General features: G+C 36.7%; 1 protein-coding gene across 1 annotated transcript in view; it reads left to right on the forward strand.

The window, feature by feature from the left end:
* The window catches only part of PDE3A (phosphodiesterase 3A), a 323,314-nt gene that overhangs the window by 254,909 nt on the left and 43,215 nt on the right, over positions 1-25,190 (forward strand). The window contains exons 3-5 of the mRNA XM_078075704.1: positions 5,395-5,652; positions 7,582-7,736; positions 13,493-13,617. Coding sequence (XP_077931830.1) covers positions 5,395-5,652; positions 7,582-7,736; positions 13,493-13,617 — 538 coding nt within the window. The remainder of the gene's footprint in view (positions 1-5,394; positions 5,653-7,581; positions 7,737-13,492; positions 13,618-25,190) is intronic.

A 25,190-nucleotide genomic window follows, 5' to 3' on the forward strand; every position in this document is an offset into this window, starting at 1 on the left:
ATGCATTACCTTCAGCCCACTTTCTACACCAGATAGCCTCCCTGATCATTTTGAATAGCAAATTGTTGTTGACCTCAATTTTCCCAGTCCCTTTCTGATTTGTCCTCTGAGCATCTTCTCGTTCTTTAAACGAAATGGTGTTTGTTGGCTTCTTTGTTTTCATTCACCTTGTTCCTGTAGTTATTTCCTAAAACTGTTTAACAATTATTCCTTTTAGAAATTCCCCATTTCTGAATAATATTTTGACAGAAACCCAAACACAGTGCTGCAGTAAATAATCCGGCATGTTACTTAAAGATATATAATTTTATTTTACATACATGCTGTTAGTAATTTGATTACATGAATTTATTTGTTGGAATTTTTCAAAATTTGCCTCTGAGGGTAATTTAGAAGCTTGGGTGCCCTTCACAAAGGGCACATCCTTTCTGACCACTACACATATTCAAAGCTTTCCCTTTTATCATACTAATAGTGTAATTTCAGAGTTTTAGCACAGCAGTAGTAAGAGTGAAAACAAATTTCCTATAATTGAGTTAATACATGCTTATTCTAGGAGTTATGTTTAATGGTGTTTATAAGTGTATTTGTTACTATTTCTTTAACTTCTTATGTATAACTCCAGATTTTCCCAGCCTTTGGTTTACAATGAGTAAAGTAACTTGGAAGCAACTAGATCATATTATATAGCAAGGCATCTATGTATTCACATCCTAGAGATGGTAAAGTAGACTGGACAGAGATAATGGGGAGAAGGGAAAATATTTTAAAAACTGGGTGCTTTGAAAAGTGGTGGATTTACCAAGAGAATCAGTTATTTTTGGTTTAACATATAAAACCACACTTTCCTCACTGTTTATCGGACTTAAATTCCAGATTTTCTATTTAAAGGTAGCGATCCAAATTTGGTTGTCACTTAAATAATGTTCAGGGAATTATACTTGCATCTTCTTAAACGTTAAATATAAATATTATAAGGAGAGCTTGCAAAGTAGAATGTCTTATATTGCTTGGTCCCTTTTTAAAAAAAAAAAAAAAGGAAAAGATTTGTTTTAGCTCTACCATAAAAAGACTCAACTGTGGTTTTATGCTTTAGTATAGTTCATTACTGCACTCAAAGATGATTTCAGGCTGTTAGCTTAAGACTTTCCTTTAAAGTGGCTTTCATATAAACTTAACCTTTACTATTTATTATCACTAAGATTTCACCAGTTAAATGGAATATTTCTGAGTATTTATTGGTATACTTAGAAATTTAGTTACATTATTTTCAAAGTTGGATAGGGTATGGCAATACCCTCCGTGTGAGTCACTCTTTTTCGTATTTTGTATCATCTGAGGAAAAAACTCTGCTATCAACCAAAGCCCTTCTCCCCTAAAATTCCTTAATAGTTACTCCTTGGACTCTCCTGTGTCTTTATAACTTGACTGCTGCTTATTGAAATAGGGGCCCATCTGTCATGTGTGGTTAGTCTTGGCAATTTTGTGGCAAGCAAATCTGATTGTTGGTTTTAGATTTTATGCCTCATTGAAGCCTTTAGTTATTTGAGCCAAAAAGTGGTGATAACTTCTATGTGTGATGCAACTTTTGACCGTTGTACAGTTCTAGTCTTGAATCAGAAAGCCAGTGTAGCAAAGACCTGATTTCATTCCCGTATTAAGTATACCTCGTTAAAGTATACTTTTTCAATAGTAAAAATGTCCACTTTGGTTTCTTAGTCAATTCCAGTATGGATCATTTACTTCTTACTGGCATGAATATTGCTTTGTTTTTGCTTGAAGACCTTTGCCTTGGCCAAAGCTCTGGCATAAATAGCATTAAAATACACAATGTGCTTCTTTTCTAAATTCTTACATAGCACTAACAATGACTTAGGAGATTGAGTTTTCAGTTCTGTTTGCATTTTAAAGTTACTTTAAAAATTTTTAATATTTGTTTTTTCTGAGTATATCAGAAATGCATCTAGTACTTAAAAAAGAAAATGTTATTTAAAAATCATAAAATTAGAGTATTATAAAAAAGACTTGTTCTCTCACCAATAATTCATTAAAAGTTTTCATTCAGATTATCAGTGAACATGCTCTACTTTTTCTTTAGGTTTGTAAATTTTGTATAGCAAGAATATTTTGAGAAAGCCTCTTTAATTATTAATTATTGGAACATAAGCTGTTGATGTCACTGTCAGAAAGTCTGAAAAAGTTATGTCCTAAAAACAGTTTGACTTAAATTGTCATTTTTTAAGTGGATGGATAGGAATAAATATTACTCTTTCAGAAGGTCACGCTGAGTGAATTTTTTAGAAGCATCATAATTAGGGGTGCACTTGAAAATACGTGTTTCCAAAAGGGAATGTTAACTTAGTTTGGTGGCATTTCTCATGAACATTTTTGAAGTTGACAATGTAGGTACATAGGTGAAGTATGCATGATTGTGTATCCTAAAACTATTAACATTACACTTGAATTTTTATGTCGGTCCATAATAGATATTTAGGCATCTAAACAGGGAAGAGCATGGCACAGAGAGCACATAAAGCATTAAATAATTACAGATATATTTAGGAACATAAGATAAAAAAGAATTTTTTATCTTATTTTGGTGTACTGGCTCAGCACTTAAGCTCTAGAGCCAGAGTATTTGTTTGCGGTCTGATGTTTCCCTATTCCAGCTATCTGATTAGGATTCTGGCAAGTTATCTTTTACTAATAAAACTGAAGTTAGTAAATGAAGTACTTTGGAGACTTGTGCTGAGCAAATGTCGCTGCCACTATGATTATGATGGTTACTATTATTATTCCATGGTAAAAGGCATAACTGTTCCATATCATATCTTTACAGAAAAATTTATCCATTACTTATAGTGGTCTAAGGCTATATATCTTTGTGTATTTTGGGTGTTTTCATAATTTTTATATTTTTCCAATTATAACATATTCACTTTTTTGATGGCATATTTTTCCCCACCAGTGAACAATATGTGTTTTTTCAAGTAATCGTTTATAGATCTACCCAAATCTTTTAAAAAACTATATACCACCTTATAATATAGTTATACTACAACTTTCTTTGTATCATTTTTTCTATCGATGTGCATTTATGGCTGAATTCTCTGGTTGTTGTCAGAGAGCTATTGCTCTTTATGTCTTTGTCCTCATATTTTTACATCTTGCAGTTTTTCTTTACATGTCTGTCAACATTGTTTTCCTGGATCATAGAGTATATACATTTAAGTGACAAATTGATAGACTCAGAAAAATGCCCTTTCACAAACACTGGGTTATTTTGACTCACTGCTCACTTACCCAAACTATTACTAATACTGGATGCTATCAATCCTTTATTATTTTGCCGCTTTGATGAGTAAAAGTTTTCATTATATTAATTTGTATTTTAAATATTAGGCAGGCAAGTAGCTTTTTATACATTTGATTATTTACATTTTGTTTAGGTTGTCTATTCATTCCTTTTATCCAAATTTGTCTTTTATTGATTTCTTTTTTTTAGAAGCTCTTCATTTGGATATGTTTTGTCTTCTCTGTGAGGCAAATATTTTCTCACTGTTTTTTTCCTTTGCTTATGGTATATTTTCTTATGTAGGAGCTTATGCCTTTAGACAGATCTGTCATATATTTCATTGACAGTTTATGAATTCATATTATTTTTAACATTCTCATGTTATAACTTACTCCCTGTTATTTTCTTATAATAAGTTTATAATCTTATATGTTTAAATTTTTCATCTCTCTGTAGTTTATTTTTAAGTCTGTTGTGAGAGAATGACTAAACTTTTCTTCTAAATACATAGCCACACTTCTAACAGCCTTTTATTGAAAAACTCCAGAATTGTAATTATTATTTATACCATTATCAGTATTGAGCACTTATAGTTGTCAACACAGTATTGAGTGCTTTACGTATATTACCCCATTTAATTCTTAGAATTACCTTCTGAAGCTGGTGCTATTACTGTACCCACTTTATAGATGCAGAAATCACAGCACAGAATCTTAGTGACTTGCCGGAGATCATGCAGCTAGAAAGTGGTAGGGTTAGGAGTCAGGATTTAGACGTAAGTAGCCTAGTTCCAGCATCTGCACCCTGATCGCTAACTGCAGTTATGGAGTTATGTGGATTCCTCGTGCCTCATACTGTGGCAATGTTCCAGCATTAATGGTCTTCTATATGCCATCTTGAAGCTTCTTCTACCCTCTTGGCCTTGACTCTGCCCATACTCTCCCTTGCTCTCATGCCTTCCTGCCGGCATTCTGGCCTGAGCAGCCGAGTGGGGAACAATCCTGCCCTCTGTTTTTTGTGCTTTTCCTTTCTTCAGCAAATAGAGAGTAATGACTGTCAGTCTGATAGGCAGTTTAGAAAATATGACAGATGTGCCACAGAATACCAGAATACCATTGCTATTCTTACCAACCACAAGAAGAGGGATAACATGTGAATCTGATCAAAAGTCAAAGGCTTTTTGGGCCTATCTCTAATATTAATTGAGTAACTACCATAGGGGTGCCTGGGTGGCTCAGTCAGTTAAGCATCTGCCTTCGGCTCAGGTCATGATCCCAGGGTCCTGGGACTGACCCCAAGTTGGGCTCTTGCTCAGTGGGGAGTCTGCTTCTCCCTCTCTCTCTGCCCCTCCCCCTCGTGTGCTCTCTCTCTCTTTCAGGTGAATAAATAAAATCTTAAAAAAAAAATAACTACAATATACCAGGCTTAAAAGACTTAAATTACTTTAAAATTTTACTAAAAATTACTAAACATTAAAACATTACTAAAATTAAAAGTTTACAGTATATTAATGTTAAACTTTTAGAATGAAATTTCTAAATAATATGTATTAAAATGTTGAGCTCTTCATAAGGAGTGGCTGATAGAAAGTTTTTTCCAATTCTCTGAAACTTCTTGCCTTTTTTTTTTTTAAGATTTATTTTTTTATTTTAGAGAGAGAGAGAGAGCACAAGTGGGGGCAGAGGGAGAGGGAAAATCTCAAGCAGGCTCCCCGCTGAGCGAGGAGCCAAATGCAGGGCTCCATCTCCCAACCCTGAGAACACGACCTGAGCTGATAACCGAGAGTCAGAGGCTTAACTGACTGAGCTGCCCAGGTGCCCCAACTTCTTGACTTCCAAAAACTAGTGTTTATCTTTTTAATTTCTTCAAATATGTCCTACCTCTCTCCAAGTTCTAACATTAAAAAACATTCCAGGAACACAAAAATGGCAAAAGCCATGGCAAATTTTGGCAAAATTTGAAACAGAAATGTGATTTGAATGTTCCTTTACTACAACCTGAAAGAGTCAATCAGCCCATTTTTTGGAAAGAGCCCCATTTTAGTGTGTGTGCCTCAGCTTCAGGCCTTTTCTCACTTGTTCCTCTGTTTGGTGTCTCAGTCCTCAGGAACCAGTATTACTGTGGATATTGCCGTGATGGGTGAGGCTCATGGCCTCATTACCGACCTCCTGGCAGACCCTTCACTGCCCCCCAACGTGTGCACATCCTTGAGGGCAGTGAGCAACCTGCTCAACACCCAGCTCACCTTCCAGGCTATTCACAAGCCCCGCATGAATCCTGTTGTTTCCTTCAGTGAAAATTACACCTGTTCTGATTCTGAGGAAAGCTCTGAAAAGGACAAGCTGGCTATTCCCAAGGTAGGTATTAATGACCTATCCCTGCAAAGGTTAAATCTTTTCTTTTGCCTTCTAGGTCTGTTTCTTGTTACCCTCAAACCCAGATGCAGAGTCATGTCAGTGACTCAGTGAAGATGTGTTGATCATGGTGATCAAAGTAATAAGAATTTAAACATAAAGACTTAAACATAGCTTTCTGTAAATGAAAGTTTTACCTTTCTTTAATTCCGACTTTGAAGAAGTTTTTATGTCTATATGTCAGGCTCTGTTTTGTGGGATAGGGATTTAGCAGTGAGGGGCGGGGGGCAGGCAAAAGTCCCTGCTCCCATTCTAGTGTGGGTTCTTTTTAAAATCCCTTGCCCTCTGAAACCCAGAGATCCGCTGCTCATGGTTTCTTTGTGTGATATCACTCACAGTGCCCTCCTGGCTTTCCCAAATCCAAGAAGTTTTGAACTCAAACAGTTTTAATTGATTTTGGATTGCTTAAAGTAAAAGATGCCTTAGTGATTTATAAATTCCTTCTTTTTATGTGTAAGATATAAGAGTTTTACAAATGTAAGCTGTAGGAAATGGGATCCTATACCCAGCTTAGACCTTGCATTAATTGAAAACGGGTTGTTTTAAAGACTGAAAACAAATCAGAATTTAAGTCCTCTCGGGCACATCCTGCACAGTTATCTGTTTGGTAAACAGGCATCTGTCCTCTCAAGCTGGTAGTCGGTCAGTAACACCCATGAATTAGCTGTTGTGAGTCTCTTATCTGAGGAACGTGTGTTTAACACAACTTTGTCAATTAGGTATTTACATGATTCTTTTTGAACATCTTAGTCTCTGAGAAAGGTATGGCTAAGCATGATGTGACAGTCAGGGAATGGAGAGAGATTAACTGGTTCCATTCAGCCTCAAAATAGACATGAAGTTAGTGAGGTTTTCAGGCATCCGTCCTGGTATTTACAGTGCTTGACCTTTTCTCTTACTATTGAATTACTTTCAAAGATGCATATTCAGATCTTTAAGAAATACGGGAAACTAGTATCTGAACTATTCTTGAACCTCAAGGTGCCATATACTTCTCAAAAGCTTTTGTTATCTTCAGGAGGCCAGGATGCATCTTTGAAAAGAATGTCTACATGATTGGTCTACTAGGAATAGCTAGCCACAAATAAAAATGGGTCGAGCTTCTACTTATTATAACCATATTGCTGTAGTTGTATCAGAAGAATACCTTCACTTTAATTTTTAAGGTGAAGACCCTCTTTAGAGTGCTGGTGTTCATCCTGGTAAGCTCAGAATCTTGCCTCTCTAACATTGATGCCACATATCCTGTTTGGGATATCATAGGGGAAGAAATAGTAATGAGAGGGTTGCAGGTCAACCAGCAGACTCCTCTGTTAAGAAGAGTTGGTACTGATGATATTACCCTTATGCCTGATGTCTAAGTCTTGCTAGCCACAAGAAAAGTGGTGCATTTTGTGAGTTACACTCTTAGATTCAGCTCCTGCCTTTTGTAAATCAAGAAATTAAAATTATATTAATAAACACTTTGGTGTGGAGACTGTTTTGCAAGATGATAAAAATCAATCCATGCCCCAAACAGATGACTTTGAGGGAAAACTCTTGCTCATAATAACTAATATAACACATGGATAAGTGTGTATATCCCATTGAACTGATAAAGTTTTAAGTTTTCCCAAAGGTTCTCCCAAAGGTAAGTGACTTTCATTCCTATAATTCCATATTACAATCATCATGTAAATGAAGATCCCAAAATGTTAATTTTATAATATTCTTTTATTGAACTCCTGAGCACCCAATTTTCAGACAGGTAATGTTCAGCCAATATGGTTTAATAAATTCACTTCCAATTAAAAACCCATTTTCTTCCATTGTATTTTATAATGAGTGATCAAAAATATGCTTGGTGATAAAATCAACACTCCTCCTTCCTAGCGCCTGAGAAGGAGTTTGCCTCCTGGTTTGTTGAGACGGGTTTCATCAACTTGGACAACCACCACCTCAGCCACAGGTCTACCCACTTTGGAGCCTGCCCCGGTACGGAGGGACCGGAGCGCTAGCATCAAACTGCATGAAGCATCTTCATCAAGGTCAGGCTATGCTCCTGCTGGTTTCACATCTCTTAGAGAAGTTACTTACCAAAAGGAATTATAAATTACAGAGGAAAAGTGGCCCAACCAGTTATGTTTGGTTGGAGGCCAGCTTTGAAAATGAAGAAGGTATATGCTTTAAATGCAAAGCACTCTATGGATTAACATCAGATAATTAGGCTTAAATTGTGTTGCTTGGTCTTAAATATAAATGGAAACAGTGACTTGGGGTGATGCTTGCCAGGGTGAGAGGATGGGAAGAGGTGAGCAAGCCCACAGTAGTGGTGAGCTAGATTTTATCTAGACTGTGATTGATATTGAGATTCTGAAATCAAAGGCATCCAGCCTGACATCTGCAAATTGTTTTTAGATTCCCCCCAGCCCACCAGATCAGCTCTCCTACATTATATGAAAGGCGAAAGATCAGATCAAAAAGTAGATCGTCATCCTAAGAGCATCTGGATATGTTCAAACATTTGGTAATCTAAAGTTTATTTAGAGCACAAATTGGTGGTTGCCAGAAACAGGAGCTGGGGGTGGGGTGGGGTGTGCCAAATGGGTAAAGGGGGTCAAAAGGTACAAACTTTCAGCTTTAAATAATTGTCACGGGGATATAACATACAGCATGGTGACTATAGTTAATAATGCTGCATCGCACATTTGAAAGTTGCTGAGAGTAATCTTAAAAGTCCTCATCACCAGAAAAATATTTTTGTAACTGTGTGGTGATGGATGCTACTAGACTTATTTTGTTGATTATCTCATGATATATGCAAATATCGAATCACTATATTGTACACCTGAAACTAATATGTCAATTATATCTTAATTTAAAAATAGAACAAACTTTATTTAGCATATTAATTACAATTTTACAACGTGATTTAAAAGTCAGAATTACCAAAGCTAAAAGAAAGACAGTGTTAAGATCTAGAAAGAATTTTTTTTTTAAAGATTTTATTTATTTATTTGACAGAGACACAATGAGAGAGGGAACACAAGCAGTGGGGAGTGGGAGAGGGAGAAGCAGGCTTCCCGCTGAGCAGGGAGCCCGATATGGGGCTCGATCCCAGGACCCTGGGATCATGACCTGAGCCGAAGGCAGAAGCTTAATGACTGAGCCACCCAGGAGCCCCTGGAGGACAACTTTTTAGAAAAAGATTTTATTTATTTATTTGACAGAGACACAGCGAGAGAGGGAACACAAGCAGCAGGGAGAGGGAGAGGGAGAAGCAGGCTTCCCATGGAGCAGGGACCCCGATGTGGGGCTCAGTCCCAGGACCCTGGGATCATGACCTGAGCCGAAGGCAGACACTTAACAACTGAGCCACCCAGGTGCCCCAAGATCTAGAAAAAATTTTGGAGGAAACACCATTGTGTTTGTCCTTTTCTAGTTAGAATAAAAATAGCATGCTTCATATGAATTCAATAATTTTGAGAACATTTCCCATATGATTTCAGGTTTTTGAAATATTTGCATCAGCTTTATTAAATGACCTAATGACTGAAAAATAACCACATCTTTGTTGAACTCCATGATGGCAATATTAGAAGTAATTTTCTCCTGATCTTGGGCTTGAATATAAATAAAGCACCATTTTGAGACTGGCAGAGAAATGGAAACATTTCAAATCATGAGTTTAATGATCGCTAACTTTTCTTGCTTTGCCATTTAAAAATACGTGTAACTGGTTTCTTCCATATTAACTTGGATGGTCTAATGAACCTGTGGAATCAGAAGCAAACTCAAATGATTCTTTCACATATCAGTGTAATTTCACTCCATCTGATCAGCTGGGCTTTTGTAAAATGTCAAACACCACCACAGGAGAAGGTTACCTAATCTGTTTCGTGGACATTTCCTGAAGGTCGAAATTACAGGTCATTAGTGATATTTTCCTCTGAAAATATTGACCATTATCAGTGTCTACAGCAGCAAATACTGATAAGTGATAGTGGATCCTCGTTAAATATTTGTTCCTTAAGAAAATGAATTTTGTTCTCAGCGTATATCTTTAGAGAGGCTATTTTACCAACACACCTTGTGAAGATTTCTGTCGTAGAATAGTTAATGCTCCGTGATTTCCTTAACATACAATGACTCTGCCAAAAATCCATTTGTGCATAAACGTCTCCTTTCTTTCTGTAATCATTTGTTACTTCTGGTCAAATCTCATTTCTCGTACTTTTTTCTTCTTAGTTAAATGACATTAGGGACTGTAATTGAAATTATCACGAAGAGGGTTTCAAGAACTTTTATGAGCTTAACTCCCAGGGACCCTGTCATCCTGCTTGATGAAATAAATGCTCATAATCAAATATTTTCAAAATAGATAAGGAAGAGCGTCCAATCCCACGCATTTTCTTTGTCCAAGAAATACTTACAGCTGTCTTGCCTGAGGATACATTTTTCCCCTGTCTAATTTAATTCCTTATTTCACTGTCCTACAAATGTCCTGTTTATAAAATCTGAAAATGATACAAATTTTCACCATTATGAAGAAATGAAATTCATTCTGAAGAACTGGAGGGGAAACCATATATAAGTGGCAATAGTACCACCATTAAATACAACTGGTTTTGGTTGACTCCTTCTTTGTCACGGGGGAAAACAGTGGAAAGATAGCCACAGATCACCTCCAGCCCTGAGTGTAAACCAAAGTTAAAATCTCCACTTAGGAGACCAATTGGTAACACTACTGATTGATTTCAAAACTGATTTGAGGTTCAGCCCTTGTAGTTTTTTTCCCGTCAGCCCTTTTGTTTCTTCCTTTCTTCCTGTGTGTCTTTCTCTTGAGGACTTTGAGGACTGCAGTGATCAAAAGAACAAGAGAGGGAAGTGAAAATTAGGAGCAGCCCTCAGCTTACATGCCCTTTGCTATTTAGCTGGCTGATTGACTCCTGGGTAGTTTTAACTACAGCTGCATAGGAAGGACACTGGACTGAAGAACAGAAGGACCTTGGCCCTGCCACCCAGAGATGCATGTCCTGAGGAGCAGGTCCTTGTCTGAGCCTAGGTACCCACTGCAAGGAATCCTTAGGAGAAGGGAACTGTGGCACAGTGGGGAGGTAGAAGCATTAGGTAGAAGCATACCAGTAGGTACTTCAGAAAAAATAGGCTTGAGATAAATCAAAAAGTCTGAAATAAATCATACTCTAGTCATTCCAGCTCAGCCTTGGAACTGTCCCCTGCCTCTGTATGGTAGGCAGAAAGGAGGCTGTAAACTTGGTTTAAAAACAAACAACAACAACAAAAAACCTTAGGATCTGGTAAGACTTTTCAGACCTAGGATGAAGTTGTTACGAGTAGAACTAAGATGATCAAATCTACTTTTGTGGAAGGGGATTGAGATCTTCCGCAGAAGACATGTAGAAAATTTTCCCTTTTTCAGAATGAAGTGACTAAGGAAAGGTTTCCCTAAGCTACTTTGATCTCCAATACCCAAATTATTGCATACATATTCATGAGATCTAAACAGGAATCAAGAAGGTGAGGGTCGATACAAAGCTGAAAATTGTCGCAAGGATCACAGAAAGCAATATATTCTAAAATGCCAGGAAATTATAATGCAAATACACATACACACATCTATCTACATATACATAAATATACTGAGTTATTGTTTTATTAATGTGTATTTTAATAAATATTATATGAAGAAGGAATATATAATTTCCCATGTATTAAAGGTACTCTATAAAACTTTTCAAAATTAACATATTTTAAATGTTTTTATTAAAAAAGGAATAGGCATTTTTCAGGCTAGCCTTCATAATAGAACTTTTTGTGATATTAATAAATACATAACTATAATAAAGTGCAGTTAATATTAAGGTCTTTTCTTTTAAAAGTCTACATAGAAAAGTAATAACCTACTCACTGTATTATGTACTAAGAAATTAAAACTCCTAGGTCACATGTATACTGCAGAAAATTTTTTCACAGTGAATCTTGTAAGTCATTCAATCCAGCAAAAGAAGTTGAAAGGGAACAGCGCTGTAAGGAAGCGGTTAGTGTAGTTATCTATCCAGGTTCCAAGTTTTATTTGATTTCATTGTTTCCAAGTTCTAGGCATTTTTGAAATGCCTAGAATGAGATTTCAAGAAGAATATGAAACCAGTATTATTTAGTGTGCTTTTCTTCATTGGTAATTGCTGGAGTTCATTCTGTATTTCAAATGTCTTTTTTGTTATTTATATTTATTTTATTATTTATTTTATAAACTGTTAGTAGAATTAGGAGAAAAGATGAAGTTTTTAAATGCCTGAGTCAACAGTTGAAAAATATGAAAAGGAAAATGAGAAGAAATGAGGTAACATATTTGTCAGAGTGTTAAACTGAACTCAACACAAGTTATAGATCTGATTCATTCCTAAATTTACTAATAGTCAGAGGATATGGGCAATAGCAAAGTACGTGCTCCGCCTTCTTCCCTTCAAGAGGTATAAAACAGTGCAGCACCCTAAAAAAGTCCTTCTATTCCACATTAGCACATGTTCTAGTTTATATTTAACATGCAGAATTCTAAGCAACGCATGCATAATGTTGCTTGAGCAGAGGAAGCCATTTTGGTTATGGAACATCTTTAAATTATTCTATTGATTATACATCTTACATGACAAATATTCACCATTCATGACTCCATAATTCCATCAATTTCAGGTTTATTTACAAAAAGCCGCGCAGACAGACCAGGTACATCCTGCTTATAGTGCTGGTATAAAATTGGCGGAGTGTCACATTGTTAAACTATACTCACGCAAATTGTAGATTTTACCCAGTACCAAATTTATTACTGTTTGGTAGCACACAGGTGTTAGCAAAACACAGACCAAGCATTTTTCCCATGGAGTATTCCAAGATTGTCAACACAGCTTCCTGGATTCTTTTCTCTCTCAAATTTCAGTAGATTCTGTTTTAGATTTAACATAAGGTTTAGAGCAGTGCATGCAGATAAATTTTGGTGTGGAACACCTTCAAAATTTATATCCTATTAATTACATGGGTGTGTAACATTCTCCTCACCAACCTTCCATAGATCCATTAATTCCAGATTTATTTACAATAATAACCGAGGATATCCTGATAAAAGCACTTCCTAGATGAAGCCTCACTGTCCATTACCTTTCTCCCAGTAAATAGTATCAGTGTGTTTATCAGCAGGGTCCATCAATAGCATATCTACAAGGGGATTTGGCTCATCATCCCTTTCTTTCCAGGGTATTGCCAGTAAAAGAAATTGTAGGCTAAAAGCCTATTGCTAACCCTTCCTTCATAAGAAAATACTGCAAAGAATATTGTCTTTTAATATTTCATAAGCACTTAATTTTTTAACTTAGATACACCAAGAATAATAAATAGTAAAGAACATAAAAGGAGCATCATGACATTCATAACTAACGTAGGTTCCCCTGCATCTTAACTAATACATTTATCAAGGTTTAGAAGATCTATGAGGAACGTGATTATAGTAATACAGTAAGAATTGTCTGGTTCCTCCTAACTGGATAAATAGGAAAGTTCTCTCCTCTTTTATCAACCCAGTATGTTTGATGCCTAACTTGTCTCCCTGCAGCAGAAACTGAGCTCAGATAACTTATTATTTCATTTGGAAGTAAAGTGGTCCTGTCACTGAACCTGGACCACGACTCAGATTGGCAAACCGATTATGGAAATGGTGATTGCATTCTGGCAAGATCTATCCCAATAACTGATGAATAATTTCTTCATTTTTCTTTATGCTCTGTCTTTATAGTGCTGTTAGTCCTGATTCTTGGAATAACCCAGTGATGATGACCCTCACCAAAAGCAGATCCTTCACTTCATCCTATGCTGTTTCTGCAGCTAACCATGTAAACTCAAAAAAGCCAAATCGACCAGGTTAGTAATATGTTGGGAAAAGAGTTCAAACTCACTGAGTGTGTAGTCATGGAATAAACTAAATCTTAAGTGTGAAACAAGATTCTGAGGATCCATACTCGGATGTGTTTGGTTTGACTGTTCTAAGAAGAAAAAGCCACAATAACCAATTAGTTCCTTAAATTTCCACTTTATGTGATGATATAGATTCTTTCAAGTTTGCTATGCTAGATACCCTGTCTTAAACTTACTGGATGAGTAGGAAATCAGTGTCACCATTTACGATAACCTCTGGAAGCATCATCTTATAATGTAAAAGCTAATGATGTACTTCCCAAATTTCAGTTTCATTTTTAGTGTTTGTTAAAATTATCTTTCAGGAGTTCAAGGCAATGCTTCATTTACTCTAATTTACTAGTTTTTTCAAAGTAACTTTATGCCACTCACCCCCTCATATATATATGTGTGTGTATATATACACACACACATATAAGGCTTAATGAACATTACCAAAGAGCAGAGAGGACCAGATAAGTCTTTGGAAAACCAAATTATTTTTAATGGTGACTGTCAGTGGTGCAATCCTAACAGTATCATACTTTCTGGAGGAAGATTTAAGCGAAGTTAGCACTTAAATGATTCCAAGCCTTCAGTATGTGTGTGGAAAGGAAGAGGTCTTTAAATTTGGAGAAAATACAGTTCAGGATCTTTGAGAGCCCTCTGGAAAAGCCCACAGGTCAACAACCAAAAGACCCACCATCACAGTGGGCAGGAGGTTTTCCTTGCCTTAAAGTTTGCTACAAAATGAAATTTGATGTGATTTCTCCCATCTGGGATGATATCTGGGATCTTTCTAGATTTATATAGATTTCTTTTATAGATTTAGATCAATATCTAAATATTGATATCAAAATTAAGAGCAGTAAAATTTCAGGTAGGAAAGTGAATGATTTAGCTAAAGAATACTTCATTTAATCAGAATCTGTGCTGACTCAAAACTGGAATATAGTTTTTGTCTGATTCTGTTGCCAGATTGCCCCCTCCTAGAATCTCACTTGAGAGTCTGGGGTATTTATTATGACCTCTTCTTCTTGGAATGTTCTGACTCGAAGTTTTTACCTCTGAGCACTGTAGAAAACTCTAATGAGATTTTCAGTAGCTTCCTGCTTATGTTCTTAATCTTCTGCCTTTATACAGCTTAAGAATTTTCCAAATGGCTCCAGGGAAAAACAACCCCCTTCTCACTGGGCTGTTAGATATTCATGTTCTAGCTACCGTGGCGGCAGTCCCAAACTCCAGTTTTCGTGTCATTAGCCTCGTGACATTGCTAAAATTTCTGCTGACTTGCTTCCCTAATAGCTGCATCCTTCTGCCTAGATTCTTAGCCTTTTGCTCCATGCTAATAATGGTCAGTAAATAATACTGTGAAGGGAAGAACAGTTCATAGGACTTTGGCTCACCCTTTTGGGGGTATCTTATTTCTGCTCTCTCTGGGAACCTAGTCCCTCTGAATTGTTTTGCCTTGAAAGCTTTTTTTTTTTCAAGTCAACTTTTCTTCTTCTTCTTGAAGAAGCATGGATTTATTATAAACTACCACATCATAGCCAGAAGCAGAAGTCCTCAAAATGGCGACGAGTCTGTGAGGGTTAGAGAAATGGTACTCACGTTCATTCCACTAATATTTCAGGACACCACCTTGAAATATAAACTTTTCATTTTAGAAGAAGTACAACTCTTCTGTTGTTTCTTACCTCTAGAAAATTTAGTACTTTCTTTCCCCTTTGATCATCTACTTTATGTTGGTGACTCTTTCTTGGAATCATTTAAGTGCTAACTTCGCTTAAATCTTCCTCCAGAAAGTTAGGATTGCATCATTGTTAGGATTGCATCATTGACAGTCACCATTAAAAATAATTTGGTTTTCCAAAGACTTATCTGGTCCTCTCTGCTCTTTGGTAATGTTCATTAAGCCTTATAACTTAGAAGTTATTAATGACCTGAGAAGTAGGATTGTGGTTTCAGTCAGGGCCAAGAACAGGACAATGTGGGCAAATACTTAAACTGGGTGGCCCTGAGGGCAAATGCAGATTACCTCAGTAATACGGAGACTCATCTGGGACTCCATCAAGATGGAAAGCATCACCAGTTAAGGGCCTTGAGACTTCAAACAAATTGGAGTTTACAACCAAGATCACTAAACACCATGAGATAGAAACAAACAACAAACAAAAGCAACTTTACAGATCTCTAAAATGGTTGGGATATTTAAATGCTAAAATATTTACATACTTTAATTCTAAAATATACAAATATTTAAAGAAAAATATGTCATAAAAAGTAACAGCAATGAGAGAAGACGTAATTGCAGAGCAGCTAAATATAACTTTTGGAAATGTAATCAAGGAAATAGTATAGGTTAAATGGAATAATGGACTCCTGGAGGGAGAAATAGTAAACTGGGGAACAGAAAATGTGAAGAAATTACCCAGAATGTGGCATAGATGAGAAACAGGAAGATGTAAAAGATTTTTTAAAAATATAAGAATATAAGAAAGATCCAATATAATATAATCATAGTTTTAGTAGAGGATAGGGGATATAAACTGAGGAGAAGCAGAGTAAAGGAAAAAAAAAATTTACACATAGACACAAAATGGCAAAACTACACAACACCAAATTAAAAAAAAAAAAATCTTACAGTCAGCCAAAGAAAAAGGAAATTTCAGAGAACACAGGTCAGTCTGAGAGCAGAACTGTCTAATATAAAGGGCATCAGAACACAGTAGAATCACTTTCTTCAAAGTTCTGAGAGAACGTAATAGCCTGAAATTGTGCATCTTGCACATCTTTCTCACAGCAATATAGAAATGAACTAAGACATTTTCAGAAAGTCAGAACTTTACCACCTGCCAAATCTTAACTGAAGGAGTTTATGATGGATGTATTCAAGAAAGAAAAGTAGTAGCAGAGAAGAGATCTGAGACCTAATAAAAATAGTAAATAAATTTGAAAACCGTGAGTTTATTAAACAAATATTATAGGCAGAAATCATAACATTTCTAGATTTGTAGGTATTTTTATTTTTTACTTCTAAATTTTTTTAATTTTTAAAAATTTTCTTTACTTTTTTTTTTTTTTTTTTAGAGAGAGAGAGAGTGTGAGCAGGGGAGGGGCAGAGAGAGAGGGAGAGAATCTTAAGCAGGCTCCATGCCCAGTGTGGCCGACCCCAATGTGGGGCTCAATCTCATGACTCTGAGATGATGACCTGAGCCGAAAGAAACAGTTGGACGCTTAACTGACTGAGCCACACAGGTGCCCTGGTATTTTTTTCTTTTTAATTTTTAAGGAAAGAATTAAAATATCAAACATAATATGTAACTCAAGGGATGAAATATGAATTTCAATGTTGTATGTTCTTGTGTAGCTTGGGGAAAAGACTCATTTGCAGAAACTGAGGCATAGAAAGTAAGTTGCCCAAGCTCACACAATTAGTCCTGAATCCTTTCTTTTGTTCTAATGATTTTATACTAGAAAATATTGAGGACAACAAACTGAAGTAACTTAAAATTAGGATTTTTTTGGTCCTGTCCTTGACCAAGTACATGATAATGGAAGGATTTGGTTTTGTGTCTCTCAGTTCCCTCATTTAGGTAAGAGAATTAAAATTATTAAAATAACCAACATGGTAAAGTCAAGAAGCTGAAAATTGTGCTGGTTTTGGCAGCACATATACTAAAATCGGTGTACAAATATTGAATCATTGTACACCTGAAAGTAACATTCCATGTCAATTAAAAAAAGAACCTGAAAATTATAGTTAGTGCATTCCCTGGAAATAACGGGGCAAATAATGGAATGGGCATGAAGAACAGCCTCATTTTTCTGTGTCCTACTCTTCAATTCATACAACTGTAGCCAAGAAGGAACGAACTGTAAAAGAAAAAAAAAAAAATGTCTGTGTAACATACCCCAAAGGCAGATGATAGACATTAGAACAGGCATGGTGAGAGCCTCACTCATTAAGTACATAAGGTATCCCCATCATGATTACTTGGGAGGGGATTTTGCATTGTGACATATTTAGACTGCTGTCACAGCAGAGCTAAATGTTTATAAAATAACCTATATCGTATGCATACTGAATTCGACTAAACAAATCCCTGAAAGTCTGCCAAAAGGGAAGAAAGCCCATCAAGAATCAGAGAGCTGAAATTCTGTTACAGTTCTTCCTGATCCGATGGGCTCTGCTGTTTTGAATCCTTTGTTTTTCCTGCAGTGATGGCGTGTTGGTGCTGTTTGGGCTAAGTAGGTGTGCTGTGTTTGATGTAGTTGACTGTGATGTCTATGTGGAAGGGAGCCAGGGAAAGCCTCTTTCTGTGGCAAAGAGTATAAGGAAGCGGAACCTAAATAAAGTGTGAAGGGAGTTGGAGGAGGAAAGTAAGAAGCGATGGGCAAAAGAGGTAGGGGGATGCAAGCATAGAGAATAAACACAGGTACACATTTACACAGGTAAATGGCCTGTTTCCAGAGGGGACTCATGAAATCTGTTCTTTGCACAAGGCAAGTGAAACAGTGTATCCTCTAGCTCAATCAGCATTAATTTAAATAGTTGAAACAAACCCAATTATTATGCAATTGCGAATATGAAATAAATGGGTAAAATCACATAGGAGTCCTTTGATTAAAGTGTAAAAACAGGATATTTAAATATAATTTACATTTTTAATCTTGCCTTTTTATTATGAGCCACTGACAAAGCAGAGCTGCCTTTGTCATTCTGCTTTTAAAACTCCTCCAGTTTATACTTACTGCATTTGCAGTAGACCCTTCCCAAATCCTTTTAATTTTTATAAGATTCTTATAATCCTCTTAGAGTGATTACAGATCTCTCTACACCTGCAAGTTAGACTGAGTGTTTCCTACAGAAAATTTGAAATGAGAGAGAACTTTAATTATGGCACTGTGTGTGTGTATGGGGGTGTTTTGTGTTTCTTTTTGCATTCTCCATACAGTAGATACATTTTCTGTTTTGGAAAAATATTAGGGCTGTCCATTTTACTGAGGACATAGAAAAGAGCCATGCATTTATTAGACATGCTGGTTCCTTTCTTGTTCAATTAAAATTAAACAGAGAGTTTTACAGAACAAAACAGACGGATTCAATTAAATAATTTTCCTCCAGTATTGTTTATCATCTCCCTTTAATTGTCCATAGTTCCTAGTGTCTTGACACATTTTCTTATGCTCTCAGAAGCAAGGAATTAAAGACTGAATTATTCAAAGGAGTTGGTGTTTTAGAATTTTCAAGTTACATTTTAAATTTTTTTATTTCTAAAATGCTTTGATTTTAAGTATTTTTACATTAGGGCAGTTTGAGTCATTCAGAAATTTATATTTTATAAGCTATGTCTTTTTCCTAGAGTCTCTTAAAATTACTAAAATATGAAGTGATAAATAAAATTGAGAGAATACATATTTATTTGAATCCTCCCCCACCACGTGTGTGCATGTGTAAATGTGTGAATGTGCAGCATGAAATTGGATGAGACTCCAAAGCTCATAAAGTTAATCCTTCTAACTTTATACATGATTACATTTAAAACAACCTAGAATATAATTTGTTCTTGAAGACTTGCAAAAAGGATATTTCTCCCGTTTCCTTGGAATATCCTCTTCCTGCATCTGAGATCATTTTATTTGTAGTGTATCCTTTCTAGAAATAGCGTATATGGTTATTTTCAGCACTTACATCTCTCTTTCTACTGGAAGACTAACAACATAAATATGTACCCATTTTCTGTAGCATTCCTAATGCTCTCTGTTTTAAAAACTTAAAGATAATATACACTGGATGAAGCAGTAGTTTGGTTTGGGAAAAAAGGAATTTGTATGCTTAGACCTTTATCTTCTCACCTACAGTATAAAAATATCCCTGCTTTTCCCCCCAGTTTTATTGAGAAATAATTGACATACATCAGTGTATAAGTTTAAGGCATACAGCAAGATGGTTCGATTTACATATATTGTGAAATTATTACCACCATAGGTTAAAACAACATCCATCTTCTCATTATAGATATAATAAGAAAGACAAGAGAAAGAAAAAATGTTCTTCTTGTGATTAGAACTCATACGGTTTACACTCTTAATGACTTTCCTGTATATCATACAACAGTGTTAGCTGTAGTCTTCATGTTGTACATTACATCCCTAATAGTTATTTATCTTATAACTGAAAGTTTGTGCCTTTTGATTCCTTTCCTCTAATTCCCCTTTCCCCCACCCCCTGCCTCTGGTAACCACAGTCTGATCTCTTTTTCTGTGAGTTTGGTGTTTTTGTTTTTGTTTTAAAGCTTCCACATGTAAGTGAGAACACACAGTATTTGTCTTTCTCTTACTTATTTCACTTAGCATTTACCACATTAGCATAGGATTTCCTTACTTTTTTATGGCTGAATGATATTTAATTATATATATGTGTGTATATATATACAACAACTATGTGTATATATATAAAACAACTTATTTATCCATTCATCCATTGATGGACACTTAGGTTGTGTCTTGGCTATTGTAAATAATACTACAGCGAACATGTGGGCACAGTTTTTTTTTTTTTTTTTTTTGAGTTAGTGTTTTCATTTCCTTCAGATACATTTCCGGAAATAGAATTGCTGGATATTATGGTAGTTCTATTTTTAATTTTTTAAGGATCCTCCATACTGTTTTCCAAAGTGCAGCACCAGTTTACATTCTCATCAACAGTGCACAAGAGTTCCTTTTTCTCCACATCTATGCCAGCATTTATTTTTTGTCTTTTTGATGGTGGCCATTCTAACAGGCATGGGTGATACCTCATCGGGGTTTGAATTTGCATTTCCCTGATGACTAGTGATGCTGAGCATCTTTTCATGTACCCATTGACCTTTTGTATATCTCCTTTGGTAAAATGTTTATTCAGATACTTTGCCCATTTAACTGGGTTGTTTGTATGCTAATGAGTTATATGAGTTCTTCATATATTTTGGATATGACCTCTTATCAGATATATGGTTTGCAAATATTTTTTCCCATTCCATAGTTTGTCTTTTCACTTTATTGATAGTTTCTTTTGTTGTGCAGAAGCTTTTTAGTTTGTAGCTCCACTTATTTATGTTTTGATTGTATTGCTTGTGCTTTAGGTGTCCTATTCAACAAATCATTACCAAAACCCATGTAACTTTTCAGAGAACCACCTCTTAGTTTGATTAATCTTTTCTATGCTTTTCCTTTTCTCTACTTGATTTGTTTCTGCTCTATATTATTTCCTACATTTTGCCAACTTTGAGTTCAGTTTGTTCTTTAGTTCCTAAGATGTAGATTTAATTTTTTATTTGGGATCTTTCTTAAGGTAGGCATTTGTGCTATGAACTTCCCCATCAGGACTGCATTTGCTGTAGCCCACAATTTCTGTTATGTTGTGTTTCCATTTGTCTTAAACTTTTTTTTTCTTTTTCATTTTTTTCTTTGATCCATTGATTGTTCAGGAAGCTATTGTTTAATCTCCCTGTGTTTGTGAATTTTCCAGTCTTCCTCTTGTTACTGATTTCTAGGTTTGTATTATTGTGGTCAGAGAAGATACTTGGTATGATTTCAATCTTCTTGAATTTGCCAAGACTTGTTTTGTGGCCTAACATGGTCTATCCTAGAAAATGTTCTATGTGTGCTTGAGATGAATGTGTATTCTGCTATTGTTGGGTGGAGTATTCTATATATGTCTGTTGGGTCCATTTGTTCTGTAGTAGTTGTGCAAATTTGCTGTTTCCTTATTGATTCTCTCTCTGGTTGATCTATCTATTGTGGACAGTGGGGTATTAAAGTCCCCAGCTATTACTGTATTACATTTTATTTCTTCTTATAGCTCTGTTAGTTTTTGCTTTATGTATTTAGGTGCTCCAATGTTGAGTGCATAAATATTTATAATTGTTATATCTTCTTGCTGCAGTGACCCTTTTCTCATTATAGATATTCTTTGTTCTTTTTACCATTTTTAGTTAAAGTCTATTTTGTCTGATATGAGTATTGCTACTCCTGTTTTTTTGGGTTAACATTTCCTTGAAATGTCTTTTTTCTTCCCTTTCAGTCCATTGCGTCTTTAAGGCTAGAGTGAGTCTCTTTAAGACAACATGTTGTTGGATCTTCTTTTTTTATCCATTCAGCCATTCTGTGTCTTTTAATTGGAGATTTTAATCTGTTTACATTTAAAGCATTTATTGGTAGGTAGGGACTTACTATTGCCATTTTGTTCATTGCTTTCTGGTCGTTCTGTAGATGTGTTGTTCCTGTTAGTGGTGTCATATTCACCTGATTTTTTGTGATCTTTGATATCTTATGTTGGTATCTACGCATTTGAGTGATCAGGTTTCTTTTCCAGACTTCGCGGAGACAGTTCTTCACCAGTCAGCTCAGTTTGTTTCTAGGCGTGCCTCCTGATAATGTCCTTGCGTCTATTTTTGGGTGAATTCTCTAGTTCCATGAGGCCATCAGTTTTGCTCTGAAGATGGGAGAACCCACAGGCTGTGCTCTCTGTTCAAGTGCCATTGTACATAAGGCTATTGATGGGTTATGCAGCTTCCCAGGTGCTCTGGTTAGGTTCCCTGGTCAGATAGGCTATAGGTTGTATCGGTAATGAGTGGGGCTACAAGTTACATTCCCTGCCTGGGCACAGCAGGAGAAGCAGCTCTAAAGCCAACAAAGCTGGTTGTTTGTTGTCTTAACTTAAGCTGTCCCACACCCCAAGCTCCTTTACCAAACAGGCCTTTGTTCTGAAAGCCATCACCTGCCCACCTTTCAGTTCTAGTGCTGCTAGACCACACAGCTTCCAGGAGTTGGTCAGCTGGGGCTAAAAGACACTCTGCTGTGGGTGGGGCTATGTCTCAGCTCCCTGCTGGGCAGGAGGGGGAGGGGTCACTCCAGCTACTTTCTGTTTCCCAAACAGGTTCTCAGGTAGACAGGGGCTAGGAGCTACCCTCAGCCTTAGCTCTGAATTAATCCCCCTCCCGGTACATAGGATGGGGACACTCCACACCCTATACTGGCTTTGTTCTGGGTGTTCCACGCTGCCCTCCCCCTTCTTGGCTCAAGGACCGCTGGACCTCACAGCTTCTGGGAATTGTCACCAATCCTTTTGGTCAGATGGACCTGGGAGACACTCTCCACAGTGGGTGAGGCTATGATTTACCTCCTTGCCTGGGTATGAGCATACTGGGCTATAGGGCTGACAAAACTCCTTGCTTAAGAATCTGAATCAGACAGATCTGTACCCACCAAGTTCACTGATCAGTGTGTGCCTCCAACTTGGTTCTGCAGATGAGCAGCGCTGCTCATTTGGGCACTGCAGGTATGAACTTGGTCTGCCAAGATCTATGTCCTGGTTGTTGCAAACCCCTACCCCTTTATCCATCACAGTCAGATTCCCAGTGGTGGAACCTCACAGATGCCCCTGTAATCCCCATGGTGTAGATCAGAATAGGGACTCCTACAAAGCAACCCACAATTTTTTTGGGGGGGTGCTGGTTATCCTCTTGGGTATCCTCAGAGGCTCAGGGGAGACTTCTCCACGCAGTGTTGTGCTGGCTGGGGGTGCGGCAGTGTGGTCAACTTGTGGTCTCTTCTCTTACCCTTCTAATGCAGTCTGTCTTGGTCTCTGTGGTGCAGGGGCATGCTTCAGCCTCACCCCCATGTTCCAGGACTCTCTCAGTGGTGTCTTGTCCTTGAGTAGTTGTTCGTTGCTCTTACGAGGGAAAGCTAAGTCGGGCACATCCTATGTTGCCATCTTGGTGACTGAGAGCAAATATTCCTCTTTTCATAGTTGTTGCCAAGACTCATGCTTGTTAAAAGTGTTCAAAGTATGTAGACTAACAGTACTACAGAAGCAAAGTGCTTTTCCTCTGTTACAAGGTTTATTTTAAATTTCATCCCAGCCAGTAAGTTTGGAGTCTTAAGGTCTGCTATTTGTTTAAATTTAGTTAATCCATGAGTTCCAAGAACTCTAATCATTGAGGGGATTTTTAAATTCATATTTAAGAGTGAATTGCATTTCTCTGAGACTATCAGCTGGCAGCTACGAAGAATTAGCAACGAAAAAAATCACTTGTCTCATAAATTGCCTTTAGAAAATATGTTGTGTTAAGACAGATATAGACACTGTTCCCATAGGCTTTGATCTATTAAAAAAAAAAGTGGTAGAAGACTTTCAAAAATTGACAATTAACTATCAAAATAATTAAAGAATTGCCTGAAGCAATGCCTATCAGAAGTCTCTTTTTCAAAATAAACAACAATTAAAGTCTTGCCTTGGCCTCTCAGCTCTCTACAGCCTTGTCCAGCAGCTTCTCTGGCCACGTTCCCTGCCCCTCTTTCCCCTTTGCTAAACTGCACCCACACTGACCTCCCGACTAACCCTCTGACACCCTCCAGGTGGGTCCTTCTTTCTGGAACATGCTTCCCCCAATACTTGTCTAAATGTCTTCTTTCACCAAGCCTCCATTCAAATTTTACCCCTAGAGCATTTCTGTTCTCTGTTCTATATTCTCTACATTATTTTTCTTTAGACACTTACAAATACCTGGGTTTTGTTTCTTTTCTTTTTTTTATTTAAATTCAATTAGCCAACATATAGTAGTAGTACATCATTAGTTTCAGACGTAGAGTTCAGTAATTCATCAGTTGTGTATAACACCCAGTGCTCATCACATCACGTGCCCTCTTTAATGCCCATCACCCAGCTACCCCATCCCCCCACCCACCTCCCCTTCCACAACCCTCAGTTTGTTTCCTGGAGTCCAGAGTCTCTCATGGTTCGGCTCCCTCTCTGATTTCTTCCCATTCAGTTTTCCCTCCCTTCCCCTATCATCCTCTGTGCTGTTTCTTATATTCCTCATATGAGTGAAACCATATGATGATTGTCTTTCTCTGATTGACTTATTTCACTTAGCATAATACCTTCCAGTTCCATCCATGTGGATGCAAATGGTAGGTATTAATCCTTTCTGATGGCTGAGTAATAGTCCATTGTATATCTTTTCTTTTTATCCTTCCTTCTCCTCCTTCTTTCTCTTTTTCCTTCCTTTTCCTCCTCTTCCACCTCTTTTTTAAGTTTCTAACTCCTCCAAGAGAATGGAAGCTCCATGACAGCAGGGAATGTGTTATTGTCACCATAGCATCCTTAGTCTCTGGAAGGGGGCACACAATCAATATTTGTTGAACAAATAGATCATTACTCTGTGCAGATACTTTCTTTATACAACGTTGCGCCCTCAGCCCACTCCTTAATGTTTACACTGCTTTCCTAAGATTATCTGAAGACTCAATTGGCCATAATCTAACAAATAGTCTGAATTAGACTAGCCCTTTCCTACCTTTTTCCATCAGAACCTGATGTGTTATTTGTAAAATAATATGTGTGAATACAATAATGTTACAGGGCAGTGGAGAAATGGGAAGGGATTTAGAGCTTGATGAAAATTTTATTTCCTTCCTTTTGTAAAATTACAATGAAATCTAATTATAAAATATTAGAGATAATATTAAAAATTGAATGTATTCTGAAGCTT

This window comes from Halichoerus grypus, chromosome 6 (genome assembly GCF_964656455.1).
Source record: "Halichoerus grypus chromosome 6, mHalGry1.hap1.1, whole genome shotgun sequence".
Classification (NCBI taxonomy): domain Eukaryota; kingdom Metazoa; phylum Chordata; class Mammalia; order Carnivora; family Phocidae; genus Halichoerus; species Halichoerus grypus.